At 42.6% G+C, this 24,098-nt stretch overlaps 1 protein-coding gene across 1 annotated transcript in view; it reads right to left on the bottom strand.

Annotated features, from left to right (window-relative positions):
- The window catches only part of ABCC4 (ATP-binding cassette, sub-family C (CFTR/MRP), member 4), a 271,694-nt gene that overhangs the window by 156,793 nt on the left and 90,803 nt on the right, over positions 1-24,098 (bottom strand). Inside the window, exons 15-18 of the mRNA XM_006879571.1 lie at positions 20,714-20,854; positions 19,798-19,835; positions 19,321-19,409; positions 17,364-17,510 (exon numbers count right to left, since the gene is read on the bottom strand). Of these exons, the coding sequence (XP_006879633.1) occupies positions 17,364-17,510; positions 19,321-19,409; positions 19,798-19,835; positions 20,714-20,854 (415 nt within the window). The remainder of the gene's footprint in view (positions 1-17,363; positions 17,511-19,320; positions 19,410-19,797; positions 19,836-20,713; positions 20,855-24,098) is intronic.

The raw sequence follows: 24,098 nt of genomic DNA, 5'->3' as shown, positions 1-24,098 counted from the left end.
TGTTCTTTTTAAAATGTTTTGCTGATATTCTCTAAATACACACATTCTCTCTCTCTCTCTCTCTCTCTCTCTCTTACAGTTTGCCTGTTTTGAGCACTCCGCATAATCCTCTTCCTAAACAACACGCCTCTGGAAACTCTATGAACTTTGATAAATGCTGATAGTTGTAAAGGGGCTTCAGGCCTTTTGTTCATAGGGTTGCTATGAGTCGTGCTTGACTCGAAGGCAATCAACAACATATGAGTTAGGAGCCCAGTGATAGTTTAGGCTTTGGTTTGGCTGCTAAGGGAAAGGTCAGAGGATCAAATCCACCAGCTGCTCCTCAGGAGAAATGCAGGCAGTCTTTCCACTCCTTAGAGAAGCGAAGACAGTGGCTTGGTTTTAGTTTGAAGAGAAGACAAAGGCAAAGCAGGGTTAGGCTAAGGGGTTTGGAAAAGGGTACCCTAACAGCAGTGGCACTAAGATGAATATTCTGATGGGCTTTCTCCAAAGTCTGTGCTCCTTAGTACAGGGCGCCATGGACCCTTAACGCAGAGTGGATCCAAGTCACTAAAAGAAATTCACTCCATTTGCTAGTGAGTAAGGATAACAAGATATTTTTGAGATCCCAGACAGAATAGTTACAGTTCTTTAATGGAATCCAATATTATAAATCTAATTCTGTTATGATAATCACACTAACAAGAAATCACACACACACACACACACACACACACACACACACACACACACACACAAATATGCTTTCAATACTATGTTTCTTCAATCCAGAAGATTTAGGATGAGAACCTGAGAATTAAAGGTCTCTCTGACCTGATATCAAGCCAGAATTGAACATAAGAACTGTAAGCAGGAGGGGGGAATAAGCCATGTTTAAAAACAAAACAATATTTACCCAAAAATTAGGAAGGGTTCGCTGTGATATATGCAGTTCCCAATCCTGAATCTCATCTAGAAGTTAGCTACTTAGACATGGCAAAAACGAAAAGACCAAGTCCCTGAAGGCAAAGCCAAGGGCTCATCCACTCCCAGAGAGAGGTGAGCGGTTAGAAAATTCAGCATGAGAGGAATTAACGCTTCTTCCAGTCAATTTTTTAATTCCTTCTCCGATGAGTCAAATCTATTCACCTGGTCCAGAGACTTGACAATTTCTTCACAAAGCCCATCTTTTCTGATTGTATGAGGTTCTGGCTTACACAGGGGTTCATTTTTATTAGTCTAGCTGTTTATGTCAATAACTACTTAATCTTCAAGTCAAGGAAGACTTGAACTAAAACTGATTAGTCATCACATTAAAACATGTTTATTTTCTCTTCATTTTTAGGACTATGTCATGGCTAACACTTAACCTTTGGCATCAATAAGAAATATTTCGGCTTAACAAACGGAGATTTGTACACCAATGTTCACAGCAGTGCTATTCACGATGGCAAGAAAATGGAAATGGTTCAAATGCCCATCAATAAATGAATGGATTGAGAAACTGGTACAGTCACAGGATGGAATACTACGCAGCACTAAAGAGCAATGATTTAGTAAAATACTAGAGCATATGGGAAAGGTTAGGGAGCCTTATGCTGAGTGAACTAATGAGTCTCATAAGGAAAAATACTGCTTAAGATCATTAATTAAAAAAACAGATGTGTGCGTGGATATCCAAAGGAGGGGAGAATAAGAGTAAAGAGGAGGAGACTTTGTGGGGTGACAGCTTGGTGGGCACAGGGAGGGAGTGAAGGAATTAGGAAAGATCCAGTGGGGGCCTGAAAAGATGGGGCAACAGTGGACACAGATCAACAGTGATTAATATTATAAAACACAACGTATGGGAGTGGTCACACAAAGCACAAAGTGAATGGAGGAATGTGTGGAACACAGTATACATGAATGAAACACAGGGTATACAAATTTTGTATGTAAATCAGCATAAAAGAGTGAAAAAGAGAGAGATACTTTGGTCTAAAATATCGGTCTATTGGCAGAGCTCGCTAAAACAGTTTTCATTTCCAAGCAAAGTAAAACGGAGAATACAGAGAAGATTTATATTAGCATGAAATAGAACTTTTAAGAAGCTACTACCATTTTAATCTCCAAAAAGAGAAGAACCGTAAATTTACAGTTTCCTCACAAGAAATAAATTTCATGAGTCTAGGCCAATCTGACACCAACCAAAAAAAGAGAAGAAATCTCTGTCTGACAACAACGACTACATTGAAGGAAGTAGCCACTTTCTTCTTCTTTTTTTAATACTTAGAAGTAGTGAAATAATACCAATCCCCTCTCCTGATGCTGTCTCCAAGGCTCTTCCAGATTTATGAAATTACACGTGGGAAAATATGTTTAGGGGGAAATGATGGGCACTACAGTATCTGTTCAAGTACAGAACAAAAGGGTCTGGACGCACTGTCTTTCTAACTCTGCCTTCCCCAAATCTCTATCCTTTTTGATTTTATGTTCCAACCAGACAAAAAGAAAGAAGGAAACAGAGATTAAACCAAGAGAACATGTCTCTAAATGTCTACTCCAAGTGCAGAAAGAAACTACTGGCTTATATTAAGTAAACTTTGCCAAATCAACAAGTTAAGCTGAAACTCATGTAGCTCCCGTATGGTGGTTCCCCGGTTTATCAACAGCATGGAGATTTCTTGTGCTGCTTTATTCCAACAGCAAACCTGGAGATAGGACTCTTCTATCATGAGGGGTATGACGGCATCTGGAATACCGTCTAGTTAAAGATTTCTAAACACCGTAACAAGTCTAAAACAGACTTTCCAGGTGTTTGAGAGGTTGAAACAGTTGCCTGTGTGATACAATCTATTAAAATGCAAATGCAAAAGAGAAATGAAAGGAAAATATTTCCAGAACAGAGAACTTGATTTCACGATAGCTTTCCATATAACCACAGTATGTTAATAAACTTCCACTTAAAATGTACTTTGAAGCTTGTAGTCTTTCTTCTAGATATTAAAAAAGTTTCTCCTTAAATGAAGGGGAAGGATTTCACAAAGATTAAATCCTGGCTTCAAACTGATTCTCTCTGGTCCAATACCCTGCTGGGAATTTGCCTTTCCACCCCAGATATACTGAATCAAAATCTTCTTTTTTTAACAAGATCCCCAGGGGATTCTTATATTTAAGATGCTTCTCCATATGAAAACTTTCATATTCTAGGAACGTATATAAAAAGAAAAAGATCCCCAGGTGATTCTTATATGTAGTATTCTTCTATATGTGTCGTTTATGTAGAAGAATCTTAGGGATAAGTAAGGAAATCTTGATCTTAGAAATAAGAATATTCATAAGAATCACCTGGAGATATTAAAATGGAAATTCTGAATCAGTTTACCTGCAGTGAAAAGGCAATTTCTCAGCAGGGGGTCAGACTGGAGTGAAATGGTTGAAGCCCTGGATTAATCTAGCTACCAGGCCAGGGATTCAACAACAGGGCAGTTCATTTTACGCTAACATTCTTGTTCACTGAGACTGAATCACAAAGGACTCATAGCTGACTCTCCAGGGGTCTCCAGAAGCTGTAAATCCTTGAGAGACTGTCATCTTTCTCCCATGAAGCGGCCAGTGGATTCAAACTGCCTGCCTTTGGGATTGGAGCGTACCTCCTCAGCCCTCTCATGATAACATTACACTGGTGAAGTGTGTCGGGTGGAATGTCCCTGTTTTAGCTACTGTATATATGCCGTTGGTCTTTAGAACCGACTTCCAATTACCCAAGGGAGACATGCGGGCATGTACTTACTTGTACATGAACATACTTGTACATGAACTTGTACTTGAACGTTGGAAGTGATGCTTCTTTGAGCCATTTCCCTCAGCTGATCTGTAAGATGGGCTCTAGCACCTAAAGGCTTGCTGATGGTGGAGGAAATTAACTGGGCTTGGGGTTTAGTCGAGTCTGATTGGAAACTGGATGGGGTCTGCCATCAACCTGAGAGGTTAAAATCTTAGATGAAGAATTCCTTTCTTAAATTTCCTAAATTTTCACACTCAATAGGTGTTGACTGCACATTAAAAACCATGAATGGGCATTCCTGTCATGACAGAAATCCAGAGTGAAGGCTGCACAGTGGAGTGGACCTGGTGGGGGGAGGGACTGCATAACAATGAAAGAGTTTTTCTTTCTTTTCAAGGAGAAGAATGAATTGGGGGGAGGGGATGGGCAGGGAGAAAAGTGCAACAATGAATGACTGGAAACCCTAAGTTTCTGTAAGTAAGTAAGTAAATAAATAAATAAACAAACAAACCAACCAAACCAAAAACAAACCATGTTCTAAGAAAATAGTTCTGGGAAATGTTATCAAGACCAAGCACCTATGTGATTGATTATGAAGTGCAAATGTGCTACTGTGATAGGTGTGTGTGTGTGTGTGTGTGTGTGTGTTTCTATGCTTGTCTTTCCATTCTGCTGCTATCATTTCTAACACTGTTAACCTGTTTTTGACACATGCACTCACAGGAATTCTTAGTGGATAGCAGAGCCCCACCATTCTACTGCACAGCCAACGATGGCTTCAAACTGCTGACCCTGCAGTCAGCAACTCAACACATAACCGACTGAGCCACCATCTCAAGCTCTAACCCAACTCCCTGTTGAATCGCTCACTCACTCTCACCTCCACGCCTGTGTCCCAGCTCACCTTCCACTGGGTTCCCAAGGATGTAGAGGGAGAAATTTCCCATCTTTCTCCCGAAGAGCCACTGGTGGATTTGAACCTTCAGGGAAGCACAGCCACTGGGTTGCAGCGCATCATGCTACAGACTACGCCACCAGATCAACTCCCTCCGTGTAGCTTTAAAACTGTCTATTCATGTTTCAAAACGGATCACTTCCTCCTCTGGTTTCTTAAAGGAATGCCGTTTATAAGGCAAAACTGTAAAGTTATACATATTTAAACCACAGAAATGCCAAAGGTAGGCTCCAATGTCCACCTAAACGCCAAGGAAATTTATTCGTTTTTTGACAGTTTCATTCCTTGATCGGCAAGAAAAAAGAAAACTTGGAACCACATGTAATCTAGTTCATGAATCACAGCTTCCAAAGAACCAGTACTGAATGCTCTTCATGCCATCACAGATCAAAAGCCAAGGTTAGGAATACTCTGCTATATATTGTACTTCACAAGGGAGGGACCCAACCCCCCCCCTTTTTTAAGGGAATAGCTTATTTTCATGTACACACCAAATATAAGAGGCTTTAATTTTATTTCAGCATTGAAAAGTTACATCATTCTTCATGGGTGTTGCCTGGAGAATTCAAGATACCAAAATACCCTGCAAAATACAATTTCCTGAAGCCAACAGCGAGTTAATAACCAGTTAATAACATACAATGCACCCGGTCCCGGGTTCAGGGGATCGAGCAATAAAACAACTGATAAGCTGCAGGAGGGCAAGCACCACAAATCCAGCCAAAAACACAAGCAATAAACACATGATTAACTAAAACATAATTTAACTCACATTTTGAGGAGTATACAAATTTCATAAAAACACACATGCAAAACAATTTTTTTATAACTTACTTTGAAATAAAATGTTCCAGGCTCAATGTTGTAAATATTCATGGGAAAATAAATATCAATAATACTACAAAGAAACTGGGGGGACAGGTAGTAATTGAATATGAAAACTCCAGGTATAAAGCAAAAACTAAAGCCCTCTTCATGGTGAAAGTTTCATCTCCAGGTATAAAGCAAAAACTAAAGCCCTCTTCAAGGTGAAAGTTTCGTTCAACATCAAACCTTTGAGAGAAAACACTTGATCTTATAAAGAAACAGTGGAGACTTTTAATCCATTGAACCTCCAGTTTGGGACTGAGAGAGTGTTATCTACTCTCTGAATGGAGGATCTCACTGAGGAAGGGTGAGAACAGACCCACAGCTGACCCCCTAGCAGGCTGCACAGGAAGAGACGGTCCTCCATCTTCACGAAACAGCGGGTGGAGTCAAACTGCTAAGAGACCCGGCCTTTGGCTTAGTGCAAGACGCTGTGGACCACACCAGTGCTCCCTGGAAGTAATACTGTGTATCAGGAGTTCTGGTGGCACCTTGGTTAAACACGTGGCTGCTTATCAAACTGTCTGCAGTTTGAACCCGTCCAGAGGCTCCATGGGAGAGCAAACCTGGCAAGCATCTCCCAAGAAGACTGCATTCAGGGAAGCCTGCTAGGGCAGCTCTAGTCTGTACCACAGGGTCACGACTCAACGGCACACAGCAACAGAAGTGTTAATATTTATGGATGTTGAAACTGGTCCAGAAACAACACAATTTTTCTTGAAATGGTGGTACTAAACCAATAAACCTCTTCTTGTTGTTGTTGTGTGCTGTTGAGTCAGAACTGAATCACAGCTGAGCTTCTACCAGTTTTCAGAGACAGTAAGTCCTACAGGAAGAGACTGCCTATCTCTCTCCCACGGAGCAGCTGGTGAATTTGAACCGTGTGCCTTTGTGCTGGCAGCAAATCTCCTTATTACTAGGCCACCAGAGCTCCCTCAATAAACTTAGAAAATATATGTGGATGTATCACAATAGTCACCAACAGCAACAATGTTAACCTGAAAAAGTTTAATGGAAAACAGTTACTATAACATATACATTCTAGAAAGTAAAGCCAAATGATTGAGCATCTTAAGGTCAGGCAAGGAGACCCATCAGTGACAACCTGAGTACCAGACACTTGCTCATTCAAAGTCAGCTGAAGGCTAGGACAATACATGGAGTTGTTGTTATGTGCCATCGAGTCACCTGTGACTCACAGCAACCCTACGCACAATAGCTCTGAACTCTGCTCTATCCTGAGCCAGTCTACCCCCATCACCCAGCCACTGTTTCTATCCATCTCATCCAGGCTCTTCCTCTCCTGTGCTGTCCCTCCACCCATCCAAGCATGGTGTCTCTCCTAGCAACAGAAGCAAAGTGAAGTGAGATGGTGCTTCAAAACTCTGCCTCCAAGGAGCAGCTGGGTTTCACTCTCTCCAGGACAGACCTTTTCTCTTGACAGTTCATGGTATGTTCAATATTCTTCTCCAGAACCACAAATCAAAGGCATCAATTCTTCTTCTGTCACCTTTGGTCATTACACAGTATTTAAAAATATCCCACATACCATTAAGTAAAACGTCATCCTTAATACTTTCTATGATACAGGATTACAACTTTGAACAAGGTACAAACTTTTCAAATCTGTCTTCTTAGGATTTTATTGGACAACCACAAAGCGAGTGGCTTTTGCTATTATTAACATCACTACTTCCATGTATGATTGTGACAGTGGAAGAAGCATGAATTAAGTGTAACAAGAGCATTTTAATAGATAAAAAGGTACACAGACACGGAGCCATATTTGCCAGCTGCAGACAAGTGCAGTAATTACCACTCTGACAGAGATTACTGACAAAATAACAACAGTAACCAAATATATGTAACTATGTAACTATTTAAACTGGTAACAAAAGTTTTTATGATACTATTAGGAGTAAATGAGCAACTCCCATAAAATATGACTTAACATCACCCCTGATAAGAGCTTAAGTACATATAACCATTGTTATATTAAAAAACATTACTTTTAATAAGTGACAACCCAACAGGATTTAATTACCACACCTACTTCAACTATTAGCCATTTCATTCAAACTGAAAAAATAATATTTATGTGGCTGTTAAGAATCACTATGATTGATGCAAGCTTTTGTGTTATTCCCTTAACCGTCACTTGCATTTGTTATTATTAACAAGAAAGAAAAAAAAAATGAAAGGGGGAAATGTGTACTTTGCAACAAAGCCTAACCAATGATGACTAACTTCTTCCTTGAAACACAAAAAGCCTTTTTAACTGATGTACCTATAAATGCATTCTTACAATGTGCACTGAGAAGGGGGGGGCACTGTAGGACTTAAAGCAGAATTAAAAGCAATCTGCGCAAGTGAAGTACATGAAAGCTGTCAAGATAGTTGTTATTCTCATTTTCTTACAGCTCATCTGCTCTCAAGGAAAGGGGGAAAATAATTTCTTTTAGCCATGTCCACAACAGATCTGACTTGAAAGGAAACACAGTAAGTGATTTGGCGTGAATAGGCATATTACCAATCTTCCAGCACCACCACGGGATATTTATGTCAGTGACGAATGAGGACACTGGTGAAATATTTTAACATGAAGCCTGGCCTTGTAAATCGTCTGCACGATGCTGTGTCAAAACAACACCTACCATAAATCAGAGGTTTTAAGACCAGTATTTCTTGTTTAAACATGCTACCTGCTCAGCAGAATCACTTGTGTGAACAGGCATAGATTAATGTGTGCTAAGCAGAGACATTTTCCCTCCTCACTGATAGAGCTATAATTTAACAGGCCTATTATTGCCGTGGTAATTTTGACAGTGCTGAAATATTATACTTGTTAAAAGTACACATTTCGCAGTAACTCCAGTGGTCAGTGAGATTGAATAAACATACAGATATTCCTAAGTTACGTTTCTTCTCTACCGATGGCTCTTTTCTGCCGGGACTTAGGCATGTGAACAACTCATTCTATAAAAAAACAGCACAAAACGGTCTTTCTTTGATGGATATACACAAGGCTCGTGGTGTTATTCTTATTTTAATACTCACGTCTCTGAAAATAACTCATCAAATTGTAGTAGATTCCAACGAGCCCTTTTCTGGTTCAAGAAGCAGAACAGTCGTTCGGCCTCCTCCCAGCTCTCCCTAACCTTGGGCCCTGCAAGATGTACAAACTCACTCAGACGAGTTTGTATTTGCCACATTATATACACAAGTCAATGTTCCAGTCACGTCACACATCTGTATGAGGGTTCCTCCAAAATTTTTACGGATGCAAGAATCGGTCTCTCTTAAAATGTTCTTAAAATAGACCTGCCACTAAATGACCACAAGTACCTTCCACTACAAAATAAGTTCATCAACAGATCAGTACATTCCTTCCCACCCCCCCTTCACTAAGAGTTGAAGCCCTAATTGGGTTCATTTTAAAAAAATCAATAAAGAAAAAGATACAAATGTATACTTTCTCCCCCTTCTGTACTGGGAGATGGATAAATAAATACATGAGCACAGAAAAATCAACACATGAGCATAGAAAAATCAACCGTGTGAAATGAACGTTGACACTAGCCAACCCCACAGTCACCTTGCGCTCCCAAGGGTCCGTCCACTAACAGAGGTGGCTTCACCTCTGAAAGCCCAGAAGCTAATATTTATCTGGAGTCTATTACAGTGGAGGCACCAAGACAAGTGTCCTATCACCATAACTGGGGGGGGGGGGGGGAGGGGAACCCATTCATATTGTCACAAAAGTGAAGTGGGTACACGTAGCAACATGATAAGGAAATACCACTGCTGACCCCTAACAGCATGGGAAGCAAAGGCGCTCTGAACTTATCTTTCCCCTCAAACTCATCTTTCCTAAGTAAACGTGACCAGAGCATCTGAGGGACCACAAGGAACCTTTCGGGCTTGACATACTTCCAGGTCACGAGTTTGGTGTCTGTCTCTTTCAGTGACTATTGAAGAAAGTGTCAATCAGGAAATTCAAACACCCTCATGGCAAGGTGCTAGATCTTCCAGGGCAGTCTTTTGTGTATTTTTTTTCCAATGGAGAATTTAATGTTAATAACATAATAAACCATAAAAAATACTTTTAAGATGCCAAAGCGATGCTATAAAATACAAAGAGCTGTGTACCATCAATCGAATTTCCAAGAAAGCTTTGAAATGAAAAGCAGCAGGTTCTGCAATGAAGCGCCTAAACCTTGTGCCCGTGAAATAACGAAGATCATGCTGCCCTCTGGTGCCCAAAGTAAAAATAACATGCAATCCGCCAGTGTGAGGAAAACGGTGTTTACACGGGAAGAGAGCATCCTTCAATTTCTGAACACTCCGTGCTGACTTGAGATGTGTTGGCCATTTGTTACGATCTATCAGAACTAAAAAGGAGCTAAGATAAAACACGGAATTTTTGATGAATAAGAGTTGGAAGGAGCAATCATACAGAGACGAGTAACTTGCCTGTATAACAGCCCTGTTCACCCCAAAATACAATCAAAATGCACACGCAAGGGCATGGTGCAAAAGCCGAAAATTGGGGGGAAGTGCCACTAACAGAAAATGCCACTCTCAAAATAAACCAAAAAAAAAAAAAAAAAACCCAAACTCATTCACCCTTAGAACCACTCAGAAATTAGAAGCCGTAAAAAGAAAAAAAAAAAAAAAAAAAGGAAAGCACACAGAACCGAGACAAGGGAGAGGAAAGCAGTTAAACAGAAAACTGCCTTCTGCCGTTCTAACATCCACGTACGAGTCTGGCCTGCATTTTAACAGGAGGTTCAAGATGCATCATGTTATGAGCGACCAGCAGTCAGTAAAGCATCTCCCGGCAGAAATAAACCACAACGAGAACGTCCTGCAAGAATTCACGTGTTCAAAACGCATTGTCCCCTGAAGTTGTGCAATGAGAGAAGCATGACCTTCAGAGAAGTCAGGTAGTATCTGGAGGGCTTCTTGTTCAGAGAGATGTCACCACGGTGGGGGGAACAGGTACCTCCCAGGTCACCCTGCCTTCCCCGTAAATTCAAGAGAACAAACCTGGAGCTACGGTGCGACAGTCACCCTGGCGGATGCTCCACTAACGGTCTTGTTCTTTGAATAAACGCAAAGGTTCTTTCACGGATTCATAACATTTATGAAGGGCTGGGGGAGAGAGAGGCAGTGCCAGGGGGCACAAGCATGAGCGAAGGGAAAAAACAGTTCCACTAGGGTGGTGACATCCCTAATGTTCTCTGAGACGTACACATTATGTTGTTGTTGTTGTTATGGGCCACTGAGTCGCCTGTGACTCACAGTGACCCGATGCTCCAGATACTCTGAATCCTGCCCTATAACGTGCGCCAGTCTCACTGGCTCTGACCCACCTACCCCCATTATCTCAGTACACATTATGTGCACCCCACCAGATCCATAGTCCCATAATCCATATCCACAATGACCTCCAGTTGGGACTACTCTGAATATCCCCATACAAACAGGGACTGGAGACGGCTATGTTAAGAGAACAATGGTAACCTCAAGTCCAAGGTCATGCAAGCCAGTGTAGGGTGATACCCAGGAGTATCTACAACAGTCATAACTCAAGGTCTCGTAACCCAGGAGCTGCTGGAGCTCTGCTGGCCTGGTGGCAAGAAGCTGCGCTGCAGTCCCGAAGGTGCATGGTTTGAGGTCCCCAGTTACTCTGGGGGGAAAAGGATGGACCATCTCCTCCCGTTTGATAAACTGCCACTGGAGGGTCAGCTATGGGTCAGTTCTGACTCTATGGTACACAACAACAACAACAACCCCGTCACAAGAGAATGGACCGCCCCCGGTGCTGCGCCGTCACCGTCATCACTTGTAGATTGCACCAATCTGATCCATACGGGTCAAATTCACTGCGTATTTTTGGAACCAGATCAGCCAGCCTTTCCAGAAGCTTCTCAGAGATCTGCTATGCTTCCCAGCTCCACTGACAGGAGGCGAGGCATGAGGAGCACTGGCCGGGAGTGGAACCTGGACCACGTGCGTGGAAAGCAAACATCCTACTGAGGGACACACAGGATTCAGATACCGAAGTCCGGTAAGAAGCTTGTAAGGATTCTGAGCTCAACAGAATCACACACTGACCCGTCAAGATCTAGAACAGAAGAAGACCGGCTTCTCCATCTCCCTGTGCTGCTTCCGGAACACACTCAGGAGAGTGTGACATTATGCTTGCTTGCTAAATACATTTAACAGACCTACAAACCAAGCAGGAGGGACAATATTCTCCCAACAGTTACTTAACCATCAAAGCACGAAAATTAATAATGGAAATGGAAGCAAACCCACAGCTTACAGTTCTTCTCTCTCAGCCATACACATACGCAACCCAGGCAAAAATTCTGATCAAGAGTGAGTCATGGTTCCCACATTTTGGGTAAACTAGGCCTGTCTTAGGGAACTGTGATGGCTTACTGGTAAGAAGTTGTGCTGAAATCCCAAAGATACGTGGTTTGAATCTACCAGCTGCTCTGTAGGAGAAGGATGGACAATTCCCTGAAATTTACTGCCTCTGAAAACCTGCTGGAGGGTCAACTATGAGTTGGTTCTAACTCAACAGCATACAAGAGTAACAACAGGCCTATCTTAGGGAGTGCCGGTGGCTTAGTGGTAAGGAGCTGTACTGCCAACTTAAAGCTACCTGGTTCAAATTCACCAGCAGATCCACAGGGGAAGATGGGCAATCTTCTCTGGTCTCTGAAAGCCTGCTTGAGGGAGGGAGAGCTGGAAGTGCATTCTGACGTGGTGGGACATAACAAGAGGCCTAGACCGAGGGTGCATTTTTTGGCTTTTACTCTACTAAAGAGATAAAATACTGCTGATAGATACAGAAGGGGAACTCTGCTGGCCTAATGTTAAGGAACTGCACTGTGAACCCAGAGGTACATGGTTTGAATCTATCAGCTGCTCCATGAGAGAAGGATGGGGAGTCTCCTCCCATGTGGTTCACAGCCTCTGAAAACCTGCTGGAGGGTCTGCTATACGTTGATTCTAACAACAGAAAACACAGAAAGGAGAAGTTCCTCTAACATTAGGAACTTGGTCATAAACCTCTGAAGGAACAGTAAGTCAGGGTGCAGGCCCCACGAAGACTCCAGCTACCTGCAAACAACTCCTCACTAACGGACTTGTTATCCAACATGTCACATGTACAACTGTTGTCAAAAAATCTCCTAATCCAATTATTTTAAATATTAATTATGTACAAGTGGCATTAACACACACCAAGGTGGAAAATAAGAGAAAAAAATTGCCTAATGGTTATAGTTACATGATATCTTGACTGGGGCGTGATGCTCAGCGATCTGGCAGTTAGGTGATGATGGAACTGGGAAGTCATACAATAATTAATTTAGCAATTATGAAATAATGTCCTCTCTTTTGTGATCTGATGCACTCATCCGCCATTTTCACATACTAACAATTTTTGCATAAAACCTTTGGAACCAGACCATGTGGCTAAGTGATTCGTGGACTTATTTACTAAACAATAATTATGTGGCAAGCACAGTTAAAACCACTGAATGTAGTAATCTGTTTAAGTCCCACAATATTTTTAAAAAGTGTTGTGGTTTTAGGTGCTTTTGAGATGAGCACAATTCACAGAGATGCTATGAATAACAGACCTGAACCCTGTCCTATCTTGTGCCATCCTCCTCATCTCTGACACACCGGAGCCCATTGCTGCGGTCACTGTGTCAGTCCACCTGGCTGAAGGACTTCTTCTCCTCGGCCTTCCCTCCACCTTTCCAAGCTTACTGTCCTTCTCCAAGGAATAGCCCCTCTTAGCAACATGCCCAAAGTTTACGAGACAAAGCTCCGCTAACCTTACCTCCAAAGGGCACCCTACCTGCACCTTCGTCAATACTTATCTTTTTGTTCTTTTAGCAGTCCGTGGGATATTCAATATTCTCCTCCAATATCACACACAACTCAAAGGCATCAAATTATCTTCTGTCACCCTTATTCAGTGTTCAGCTCTCAGATACACAGCAAGTGACTGAAAAGACCATGGTCTGAATCAGGCCCACCTCAGGGCAATACGTTTTCTGATCTCCTGACTTTTGATACCAAGTGAACTAATGATGGATACGAGGTGAAGCTGTTGACAGTGTCAGTCTTTTCTCCATCTAACATGGCATTATCTATCGCCTATTACATGCAAGCAAATTACTGCTGAAGATCATTCAAAAACACCTAGAACAGTACGTAGACAGGAAACTGCCAGAAGTCCAAGCTGGACCCAGAAGACGTCGTGGCCCCAGGGATATCTGATGTCAGATGGCTCCTGATTGAGAGCAGAGAGTATCCGAAGAATATCTATTTATGCTTTGTTGACTATGCAATGCATTTGACTGTGTGGATCAGAACAAATGATAACTAACTTTGAGTGGGAATCCCAGAACACTTAATGGTGTTCATGCAAAACCTGTACCTTAACCAAGAAGCTATTATGTGAACAGAGCAAGGGAACACTGAATTGTTTAAAATCAGGAAGGGTGTATGTCAGGGTTGTACCCTTTCTCCGCACCTATTCAACTGGTATGCTGAGCAAATTATTTGAGAAGCTCTATTTCAGTAAGAAGCTGTGCGTATTATCCCCATTTTAAGGATAAGAAAATAGAAGCAGAGAGTCACCAGCATAGAAATATTAATAGTCATAAATCATTTTTGTTGTCAGTCCTATCACGTTATTGTTGACTCCTGGTGGTGCACACGTGCAGACGGGCGTGCGCCTTAGAAACTACAAGCTTGTAACCCATGAGAAGCAGATCCCAGGGCCAATGTTCTGAGAGAGCTCTGGGTGGATTTGAACTGCCAACATTTTGGCTAATGGCCAAGTGTAAAACCATTTGTGTTATTCAAGGTCTCCTACACTAGTGAGGAAAACTCAATCAATCAATCATTCCTTGCCACTGCACTGGAAGCGACTCAGAGCTAACCCTCCCACAAGTTTGCAGAGGCTGCAAAGTGCTTGCAAGGAGATCGCCCATCTTTCTGTCATGAACTCACTGGTGGACTGAAACCAGCTGAAAGCTTTTGGGTTAGTAAGACTATGCCTGCAGGGCTCTCGATGAGAACTACTTATAAATAAACAGCCTCAGTGACTTTCATTAACAGATACAGCTTTAGGGAAGTCAGCTGTCAGGGACCTCTCCAAAGTCCTGAACAGAAATAATGTCAGCTTAAACACTAAGATGCCCTCGATACATGTCATAGTCTCTTCAATCCCCTGCTATGCATTTGAGAGTTGACCAATGAGAAAGGACCACAGATTAAGAAGCATGTCTTTGAGCTGTGGTGCTGGAGAAGAGTACTGAACTATCAAAAGAACAAACAGTTCTATCTTGGACAAAGTGCGGCCAGAGTGCCCCTTGAAGGCCAGAATAGCAAAGTTTCATCTTATATACTTTGGACATACTGTAAGAGAGCTATTCCTTAAAGAAGGGTACCATGCTTGGGTCAAGGACTGCAGCCTCCAATATGGATTGAGGCTCAATGTCAAGAAGACAAAGATTCTCACCACTGGGCCAATTGACAACATCAGGATGGATGGTGAAGAGATTGAGATTGTACACAGCTTTAGTTTGCTTGGCTCCACAGTCAACACTCTTGGCACCAGTAGCCAGGAAAGTAAAAGACGTATTGCCATGGGAAAGTCTGCTGTTAGGGACCTCTCCAAAGTACTGAAGAGCAATGGTGTCTCTCTGGAGACTAAGGTGTGCATGATACGGGCCATGGTCTTTGCAATCACTTGTTATGCATCAGAGAGTTGGACAATGACTAAGGAGGATAGAAGGAGAACGGATGCCTTTGAGCTGTGGTGCTGGAGAAGAGTATTGAAGGTACCATGGACTGCCAAGAAAACAGATTCATCCTGGAGAGGGTCAAACCAGGCAGCTCCCTGGAGGCAAGGATTCTGAGGCTCCGTCTAACATACTTTGGACATGTTGTAAGGAGGGACCGGTCCTTGGAGAAGGACATCATGCTTGGGAGGGTGGAGGGACAGTGCAAGAGAGGAAGGCCCTCTATGAGGTGGATTGATTCAGTGACTGGGGTAATCGGGATGGGAGTGTTGGAGACGGTGCGACTGGCACAGGACAGAGCAGAGTTTAGGGCTGCTGGACATGGGGTCACTATGAGTCGCAAGCGACTCAACGGCACATAACAACAACCACCACCACCATGCTTGGAGAGGTGGAGGGTCAGCAAAGGAGAAAGAGATTCTCAATGAGATGGACTGACACACTGTCTACAGCAGTGGCCTCAAGTGTTTGCGAGATTGTGAGGACGGCGCGGGATTAGACAGAGTTCAGATCTGTTGTTCACAAGATCTCTTACTCAACTCGACAGCCCATAACAACAACAATTTCTTTAATACTGAGAACCACTTAACCACCGTCAGGAGTTACCACCAGCAGGCAGCTGGCTTCAGAGGCCACACTTTCAAGCACAGTCATGCTGCTTTGAGACGTGCTTATCCACTAGAGCTTACAGGACCTGGCTTGAAGAGGCCACGGCTAGTCTCTGGCCTCTGTCATTCCTCCCTCCGGCTCTACACATCTCACCCACTGTCACCTGCACTCTCTCAGCTGCTGTGGGCAACTGACCAAAGTGTGTGTATACGCTGATGCCTAAACCTTTGCAGGACCCTTCAGAAACCTGACAGCTCAAAGTGCCTCCAAGCTGAGGCATCACCCACTTGGAAACTACCAGGAAGACACATAGCAAGTAACTCGCTTCAGAGGCAGCAGCAGGCCAATACCATAACGCCTATATAACACGGCTCCCAAAGCTCACCTTTACAACCAGAGTAAAAAGCTTCCATGAAACGAGATGCTCACACTTGACCTATACTGTTTCTTAATTCTTTATTGTCATGCTAGGTAAACCACAAAATATGCCTAAGAGCTCTTTGGTTCCGTAAATGGATGTGTTTCTCAATGAAAGAAAAAAAACACACAGCTCATATCATGACACTGAATCAAGTATTGGCAAGAGAGAGCTTCGCTCAGAAGCGCAGGCCCTTCCTTAAAGGATGTCCCAGCCCAGTAAGCCACACTAGGTCAATTCTGATCCCTAGGAAGCACGGGTGTTTCAGGGTAGAACTGGGCACAGCACTTCCTAGAGGGCTAGGCCTTTTCTTTAAGGTGCACTGCTGGGTGATCTGAAGAGCCAACCTGCTGGTTAGGAGACAAGAGTTAAATAATTTGTGCCGTTCAAGGAACCCTTGTTGTTGTGTGCCATCGAGTCATAACCAACCTACAACTGACCCTCCAGTGGGTTTTCAGAGGCAGGAAACCATACAGAAAGAGAATGCTCATCTTTCTCCCACAGAATAACTGGTGGATTCAAACTCAGCGCACTCGGTTTGAAAGCATAACTCCTTACCCATAAGCCAGCAGCACACTCAGAGACCCCCTAGAGCCATGGAAATGCAGCCATTGTTTAAGAATTCAATTACCTTTCCATACGTATACATTTAAAGAGAGGTAGCTAAATATAGCATAACAACAAAAGTATTCCCAAATCTTGCTGCAACATTTATTTACACACACAAACACGAATAAAAGACTGCAGATCCCCTGTATTTAGATTTCCCGGTACAAGAAAAATATCAGTGCCACTTTTAGAGCAAATGAATCAAGACACTAGTGATTATCTTGCAAGCATCCCCTGCAATTTCAGAGATTAACATTTAGTCAGATACCAAGTATGTCAACAAGTCATATTTGCTGAGAAGCAGCTTGTCCAACTTACCTATTGGGTTTCTATCAAAGAACAATACTGGAGCTTTCAAAATTGACTCGAACATTTTGTTGTGTAGATTTTGAGAAGAATTAACCAGGATGTAGAATACCAGGAGAGATCGTGCTATGCCAAAAAGGACAGTGGCCACAGTTAAACCTGAAAGCAAAAAAACACCCAGCTCTCAGAGAGCTCAGCCCGTCTGCAAAGCTACTACTCATTGCATTTCTTCCATAAAGGGTGTGTGGGTCCCCCAACAGCAGGTGCATTCACGGTGCATCTTCAAGAGAAGAAGCAGCTTCATTCATTTTGTCTGAGTTGAGAGCTGTGATGGTGAGGGGATTCGAGTATAATGTAAACCTTGATCTTGGGTTTCCTAACTCAATTCGCAAGAGTTATTAAAAAATCGGAAATTAGAACTGCAATTATAAAGTCGTTGGGCTGCTGAAATCCATGTTCTCCTGTGTACCTTTCCAACAAAAACAATTATTTCAAAAACAAACGGATCTTTCCTTCTCCATATTCTAAATTTCCCTATTCATAAAATGTTTCATAATCTGAAACTGTGCTATTGTCATGCCCACAGGTGATACTAATGCAGGACTGGAAAGGACTGAGCATCTCCTTGTAGAAAATGCCCAGGTCACTTTAAAGAATTAGAAACTAACGTATTAAATCATGAATGAACAGAAAAAAAAGAAATTTACAAGTAATCAATCTAAATAAATAAGAAATCTCTCATTGAGAGTTTCCACATACATGGAGCATTTTGAAATGAAATTAAATTACTTGTGTCACTAGTGACACAGAAATGACTAAACACAATACACATAAAAATTAAAATAACTTTCTAGTATCTCTTCAAGTCACAATATCAACAGAGTTAGGATAGCTTTTGTGATAAATATTCCACTGGGAATTTTTTTTCCTCTTTCAGATGATATATTGTTGTTATTTAAACTGTGAAAGCAGCTCAAAAGCCTCCACTCCGTCAACAGGCCTCCTCTGTAGCCTGCCATCCAAAATGAATATATAACGGAATCCTTTTTTCTTCTTCCTTCAGGTCTACATGGACCACCAATTCAGAAGGTAAATAGCTAATGGATTTAGATTTCTCAGCAACCGATCAATGAATTAAATACTATATTGAAATGAGTGGGCTCATACAAAGATACCTCACTCCCTCTTTCTTTGAGCAAAGCTTGTATGAGCATTTGCTGTGGGGACAGACGTTTAAAATTTCAGATGAGGATTTTCTTTAAAAAGTAGCTAATGCTACATATATTCTAAGCATTCTCCTAAGAACAGAGGGCTGCGCTGACATTAGTCTGGCAAGCCAAATGTTAAATTAATCACACAGTTGGGAAGGCGATAACATTGTGATCCGGAGGTAAGAGAGGAGAGGAATCCTCACTCGCAGACACAGGATTTGTCCCTGCTTAGTTTCCCTCTTAAGTAATTAGTGAAGCCCATGAGATGAGCAGTATGGTGACGGGAGCTTTGCATACCAGGGAGGGAATAATGCTTTTATTTTGGGTGCTTTGCTTCCAGAGGATTGCATCCAAGTTAAATAAAAGACAGGGTTTATTCAGACAGAATTGGAACAATCCGAACCACAGGGTGGGGATCCGTTTCTAATCCCCTTGCCCATCCATATAATGATATAAGATTTAGCAAATGCAACCTATTAGAATAGACAATAGCCGCATATTTCCAGTGGCTGCCTTTGTAAATGCTCAATCCCGGTTTAACTTTCACAATCCAGTACAGAGCAAATTAAGAGTCTTCATTCAGCCTCTTTCTTCCAGCGGATTTTTTTCAATAATTATCCTAATTAATTCATAGAGTAAACGCGACTCTGAATCTGTTAAGACATTACTGAGTTACTCCTGGAAGCCCCAGTTACTCAGACAGGCTCACTGTCAGCACCTCAGACTCTCACATAATAGACCAAATGATTGAACTTTACCTGCATAAATTCCTAAGTACCAGTTAAGATCTAGCGTCTCGGTTCTGTTTCCATTTATGGTGGCATTCAGCGCACTCTGTTCATTGGCCCTACAGGAAAAGAAGAAAACTAATAAGACACAGATGGGGTTCAGATAAATATAAAAACAAAAGAGCAAACCCAAGTTGGGAGAAACAGTTCATACTGGAAAATAACTTCCGGCTCGCCCAGCCTTGTGTGTCTATCATAGAAAAATTCAATTTGAATCATGCCTTTCAGTTCGTAAAATTGTCTGGGGACATGTGACTGGGGATCAGACATGGGTGCAGACCACTCCGGGTCACACTTCACCAGCAAGAACTTTAATTTTTTTCCTCAGGTAAACTAAGTGAGGATTAGACTAGAAGGCTGAACAAACTCCACCTCTCCCCCAGCTCTGCGGAAAAGTGAGGTTTCAGAGGGATTTTGCAGAACACTGTCCGTCAGGAAATAACTCACCAATAAGAAAGCCACCAATCTTGAAGCACAAAGAAGACCTAGAGGAGGAGACACAGTCAGAAACCAGCATCACTGGCCTTTTCCAAACTCTTCAACATGTGCGGCCAACCCAAAGGCACACGGTTCGAATCCACCAGCTGCTCTAAGGGAGAAAGGTGGGCAATCTCCTCCAGCACAATTTACTGTCTCTGAAAACCCCCTGGAGAGTCAGCCGTCGGTCAGTTCCAACTCGGTATAGAATACAACATGAGAGGGCCTCGATCGGATCATGATGAGTGAAATATCTCAGTCACATAAGGACAAATACTGCACAAGACCACTACTGTGAAAACAGAATAAATGGAAGGAAAAGCAGAAAAGGGGCAGAAGAAGGGAGGAAATCATTAGGATAGCAGAGGTTAACAGGAGTTGGTGGTGAAGGAAGAGGAAAGATTTCATGAGGACTTGAAGACAAGGGGTAGTAATAGGCACAAAGCAATAGTAACTAACAATACAAAATGCAATGTAGACAAATGACTGCATAAAACAATGTATACGGGGGGAGGAGGTTGGGCAGGGAGAAAAGTGCAATAATGAATGAATGGAAAACCAAAGTCTCTGTAAACGTTGATTAAAATTAATAAAACAAAAAAACAACATACATGAACAATGTATTGGTGGTAAGGAAATCAGTAAAAATAAAAACAACAAAAACATAATCAAGAGGTTCTAGGGGACTCAAATAGTCCCTGACAATTATATCTAAGCCAAGAGCAACACCCCAGATAACAATGCAGATGTATACACCACACCACTCTGCATCCCTTTGTTTCCTACAGATAGAATTTCCCAAACTAAAACCACGAAAAGAGCCAAAGGCCGTAATACTTGGATATCAGTCACTTTTTACTCTAAGAACATCAAGTCCGCAACTTACCTGAGCTGCCGCATTCAGGAGAAAAAGGAAAATGATGATACACCAATGAGAACCAGCGGCAAAGTAATTCTTGTAGGCCTTAAAACCAACTTTTCCTTCAGAACGGCTCTCCTCGGGCATGGTAACCTGGGGTTCTTCAGTCTGTGGAGACAAAAAAAAAAAAGCCAGTAAGACACAAAAATGTATAACAGGGTATGAAAGCATTTAAAAAATGCACCCTGTAGGCAAAGTTGTGAAAAAAGAACACATCTCATAGCAAACAAGGATAATGTAATGCCAATAGTATATATGTATTTCTTCTCAGAGTCAGCCACAGTTTGTTATGATCCACACAGTCAAACGCCTTTGCATAATCAATGAAACACAGATAGACATTCTTCTGATACTCCCTGCTTTCAGCTAAGATCCATCTAACATCAGCTACAATATCCCTAGTACCACGACCCCTTCTAAACCCAGCCTGGACTTCTGGCAGCTCTCTTCTGATATACTGTTCTGGTCATTTTTGGATAATCTTCAGGATATCTTGCTTGCATGTGAAATCAGTGATACTGTGCTGTAGTTTCCACACTCTGTTAGGTCACCCTTCTTTGGAATAGGAACAAATATAGATCTCTTCCAGTCAGTTGGCCAAGTGGTTATTCTCTAGATTTCTTGGCACAACTTGCACCAAGAGGCAATTGTCAGAACAGAGCAGGGTAACACTGCATGGTTCAAAATTGGGAAAGGTGTACGCCAGGGATGTGTCCTGTCTCCAGATAATCTGGGAGGCTGGGCTCTATGAGGAGAAATGTGGCATCAGGATTGGTAGAAGATCTATTAACAATCTGCGTTATGCAGATGACACAACCCTGCTTGCTGAAACTGAGGAGGACCTCATGCACTTGCTGTGGAGGGTCAAGGACTGCAGCCTTCAGTATGGACTGAGACTCAATGTAAAGATGACAAAGATTCTCACCACTGGACCAATCGTTAACATCAGGATGGATGTGAAGAGATTGAGATTGTTCACAGCTTCAGTTTGCTCGGCTCCACGGTCAACACTCTTGGTACCAGCAGCCAGGAAGTAAAAAAACGTATTGCGATGGGGAAGTCTGCTGTTAGGGAACCTCTCTAAAGTACTCAAGAGCAACGGTTTCTCTCTAGAGACTAAGGTGCGCATGATACCGGCCATGGTCTTTGCAATCACTTGTTATGCATCAGAGAGTTGGACAATGACTAGGGAGGATAGAAGGAGAATTGATGCCTTTGAGCTGTGGTGCTGGAGAAGAGTATTGAATATACCATGAACTGCCAAGAAAACAAACAGATTCATCCTAGAAAGGGTTAAACCAGGCTATTCCTTGGAGGCAAAGATTCTGGGGCTTTGTCTGACATACTCTGGACATGTTGTAAGGAGGGACAGGTCCTTGGAGAGGGACATCATGCTTGGGAGGGTGGTGGGCAGAGCAGGAGGGGAAGACCCTCTATGAGGTGGATGGATTCGGTGACTGGGGTAATCGGGATGGGTGTGTCAGAGGCAGTGCGATTAGCACAGGATAGAGCAGGGTTTAGGGCTGTTGTGCATAAGGTCGCTATGAGTCGCAAACGACTAGACGGCACATAACAACAACAACAACAACAACAATGCTAATAGCATTAATCTCTAATACCCTAGTGGACAGAAAATCATGCTCCCAAGCCAAAGGTGAGTGACTCTACTCTGAGGACCTCAGGCCTGTCTTTACTTGTTTTTGGTGAAACATTCTTCTAGGTCGTGTAACCCTGGTATGTCCTGGTAACTCGTGGTTGCTGTGATGCTGAACACTGTGACACTGATGTGTCAAATGCTAGAATGGTTACCCATGGTGGACATGTTTGGTGGAGCTCCCCTATTAAAACAAGCTTGGAAGCAGGAGTGGCATCCGCTTGCCTCTGGAAACCCTATGAACCTGGAGAAAGGACGAAAGTTATACAGGTATCCAGGTCTTTCATTCATAGGGTTATTATGAGTCACCTCCGACTTGATGGCACTTAACAACAACAATGCTGCCAGGTCAATACCAAAGCATTGTGACCGTCCACTAAGTTTCAGGACCCCAGTTCACATGGAGCCCTGTCTCCACTTAGGCCTCCGAGCTTCTGTTAGGAATATCTGCTACTCCCACCAAGATCTGCACCTGGGGGTCTCCACCTGGACCTGCCAAGGCTCACAGCACTGGTCCTCCGACACGTGAGGTGCAGCGTACTAGTGTGTGGGGATTCAAAGCCAAAGGACTGGCAACTTGCCTGAGCTGTTGCTCTCTCAAGTCTCAGTGGTCAGTGACTACTGGGCAAGGGCCTGCAGCTCCAGCGCCATCCCTTTCCAGGGCTACTTGACTTCCCAAGTGAATTGTTACACACTTCTTATCAGATTCTAACTCCCACTCCCACCATCCTCCTGTCTGTATCAATCAACACCTTTTCTGGGCTCTGACGAACATCAGGACTAGATGCTTATGCCCCATCGTTCTCCTGTGGTGTGGCGAGCAGACTCAAACTGCCAGCCTTTCAATTCACAGAACATGTAACATGTTACATCATCAGAGTGCAAAACAGGAGAAGAATGTGGCAATGCATAGCCACACCACATTTATCCTTGGACCCACCATTAGAAATTAAAAAATATCTTTTGCATAAATAAGGCTCTCATGGATTTGCCTGAACTCCACTCCACTATGATGACTTCCAATACACACAACTCAAGTACAAACACTTGTTATAAAATAACGTACAAGATGATTTATAATGAAAGTTCTACACTATATTATGTGTTACTCAATGATAGAAAGGCAGAACATTAAATGAGCATAAGATTTCAGTCCGAAACATTTCCCCACTCCAACAGTGAGCTTGGGTAATGAGAGTCTGGATGACAAAGAGTAGTGTACTTGGTTTCTGAGCCTTAGAAGAGGATTCCTGAGATTACGGATTATCTAAAAATAAGAGACTATGGAAAATTAATCTGAATGTGTATCAGAATCACCAAGGGACCTGGATGGGGAAGTAGAGTAGGAGTTTGGATGTGAGGTATACCTTCCACATATATATGTTGTTGTTGACTGCCATCAAGTCGAGCACGACCCATAGCGACTCTATGAACAAAAGACCTAGTGCCTTTCCACAGCCATCGTTGTTTCTCCAAGTTCACAGAGTTTCCAGAGGCATGTGGTTTAGGAAGTGGGTGCCACTTGTGCTTCCAAACCTGTTTTACAGCTGGGAGCTCCACCAAACACTGTCTACTATGGGAAGCAATTCTGGTATTTGATACTCCCATAGCACAAGGTTCAGAATCATAGCAAACCCAAGTTATTTCACAAAGCACACTGACAAAGGGTGATGTGCAAAGTGGAAGAATTTTCCTCCA

This window comes from Elephantulus edwardii, unplaced genomic scaffold (assembly GCF_000299155.1).
Source record: "Elephantulus edwardii isolate Elephantulus edwardi_28Jun2011 unplaced genomic scaffold, EleEdw1.0 scaffold00004, whole genome shotgun sequence".
Lineage (NCBI taxonomy): Eukaryota > Metazoa > Chordata > Mammalia > Macroscelidea > Macroscelididae > Elephantulus > Elephantulus edwardii.
The sequence above is the reverse complement of the archived record's forward strand: the minus strand, read 5'-3'. Positions and strand labels throughout refer to the sequence as shown.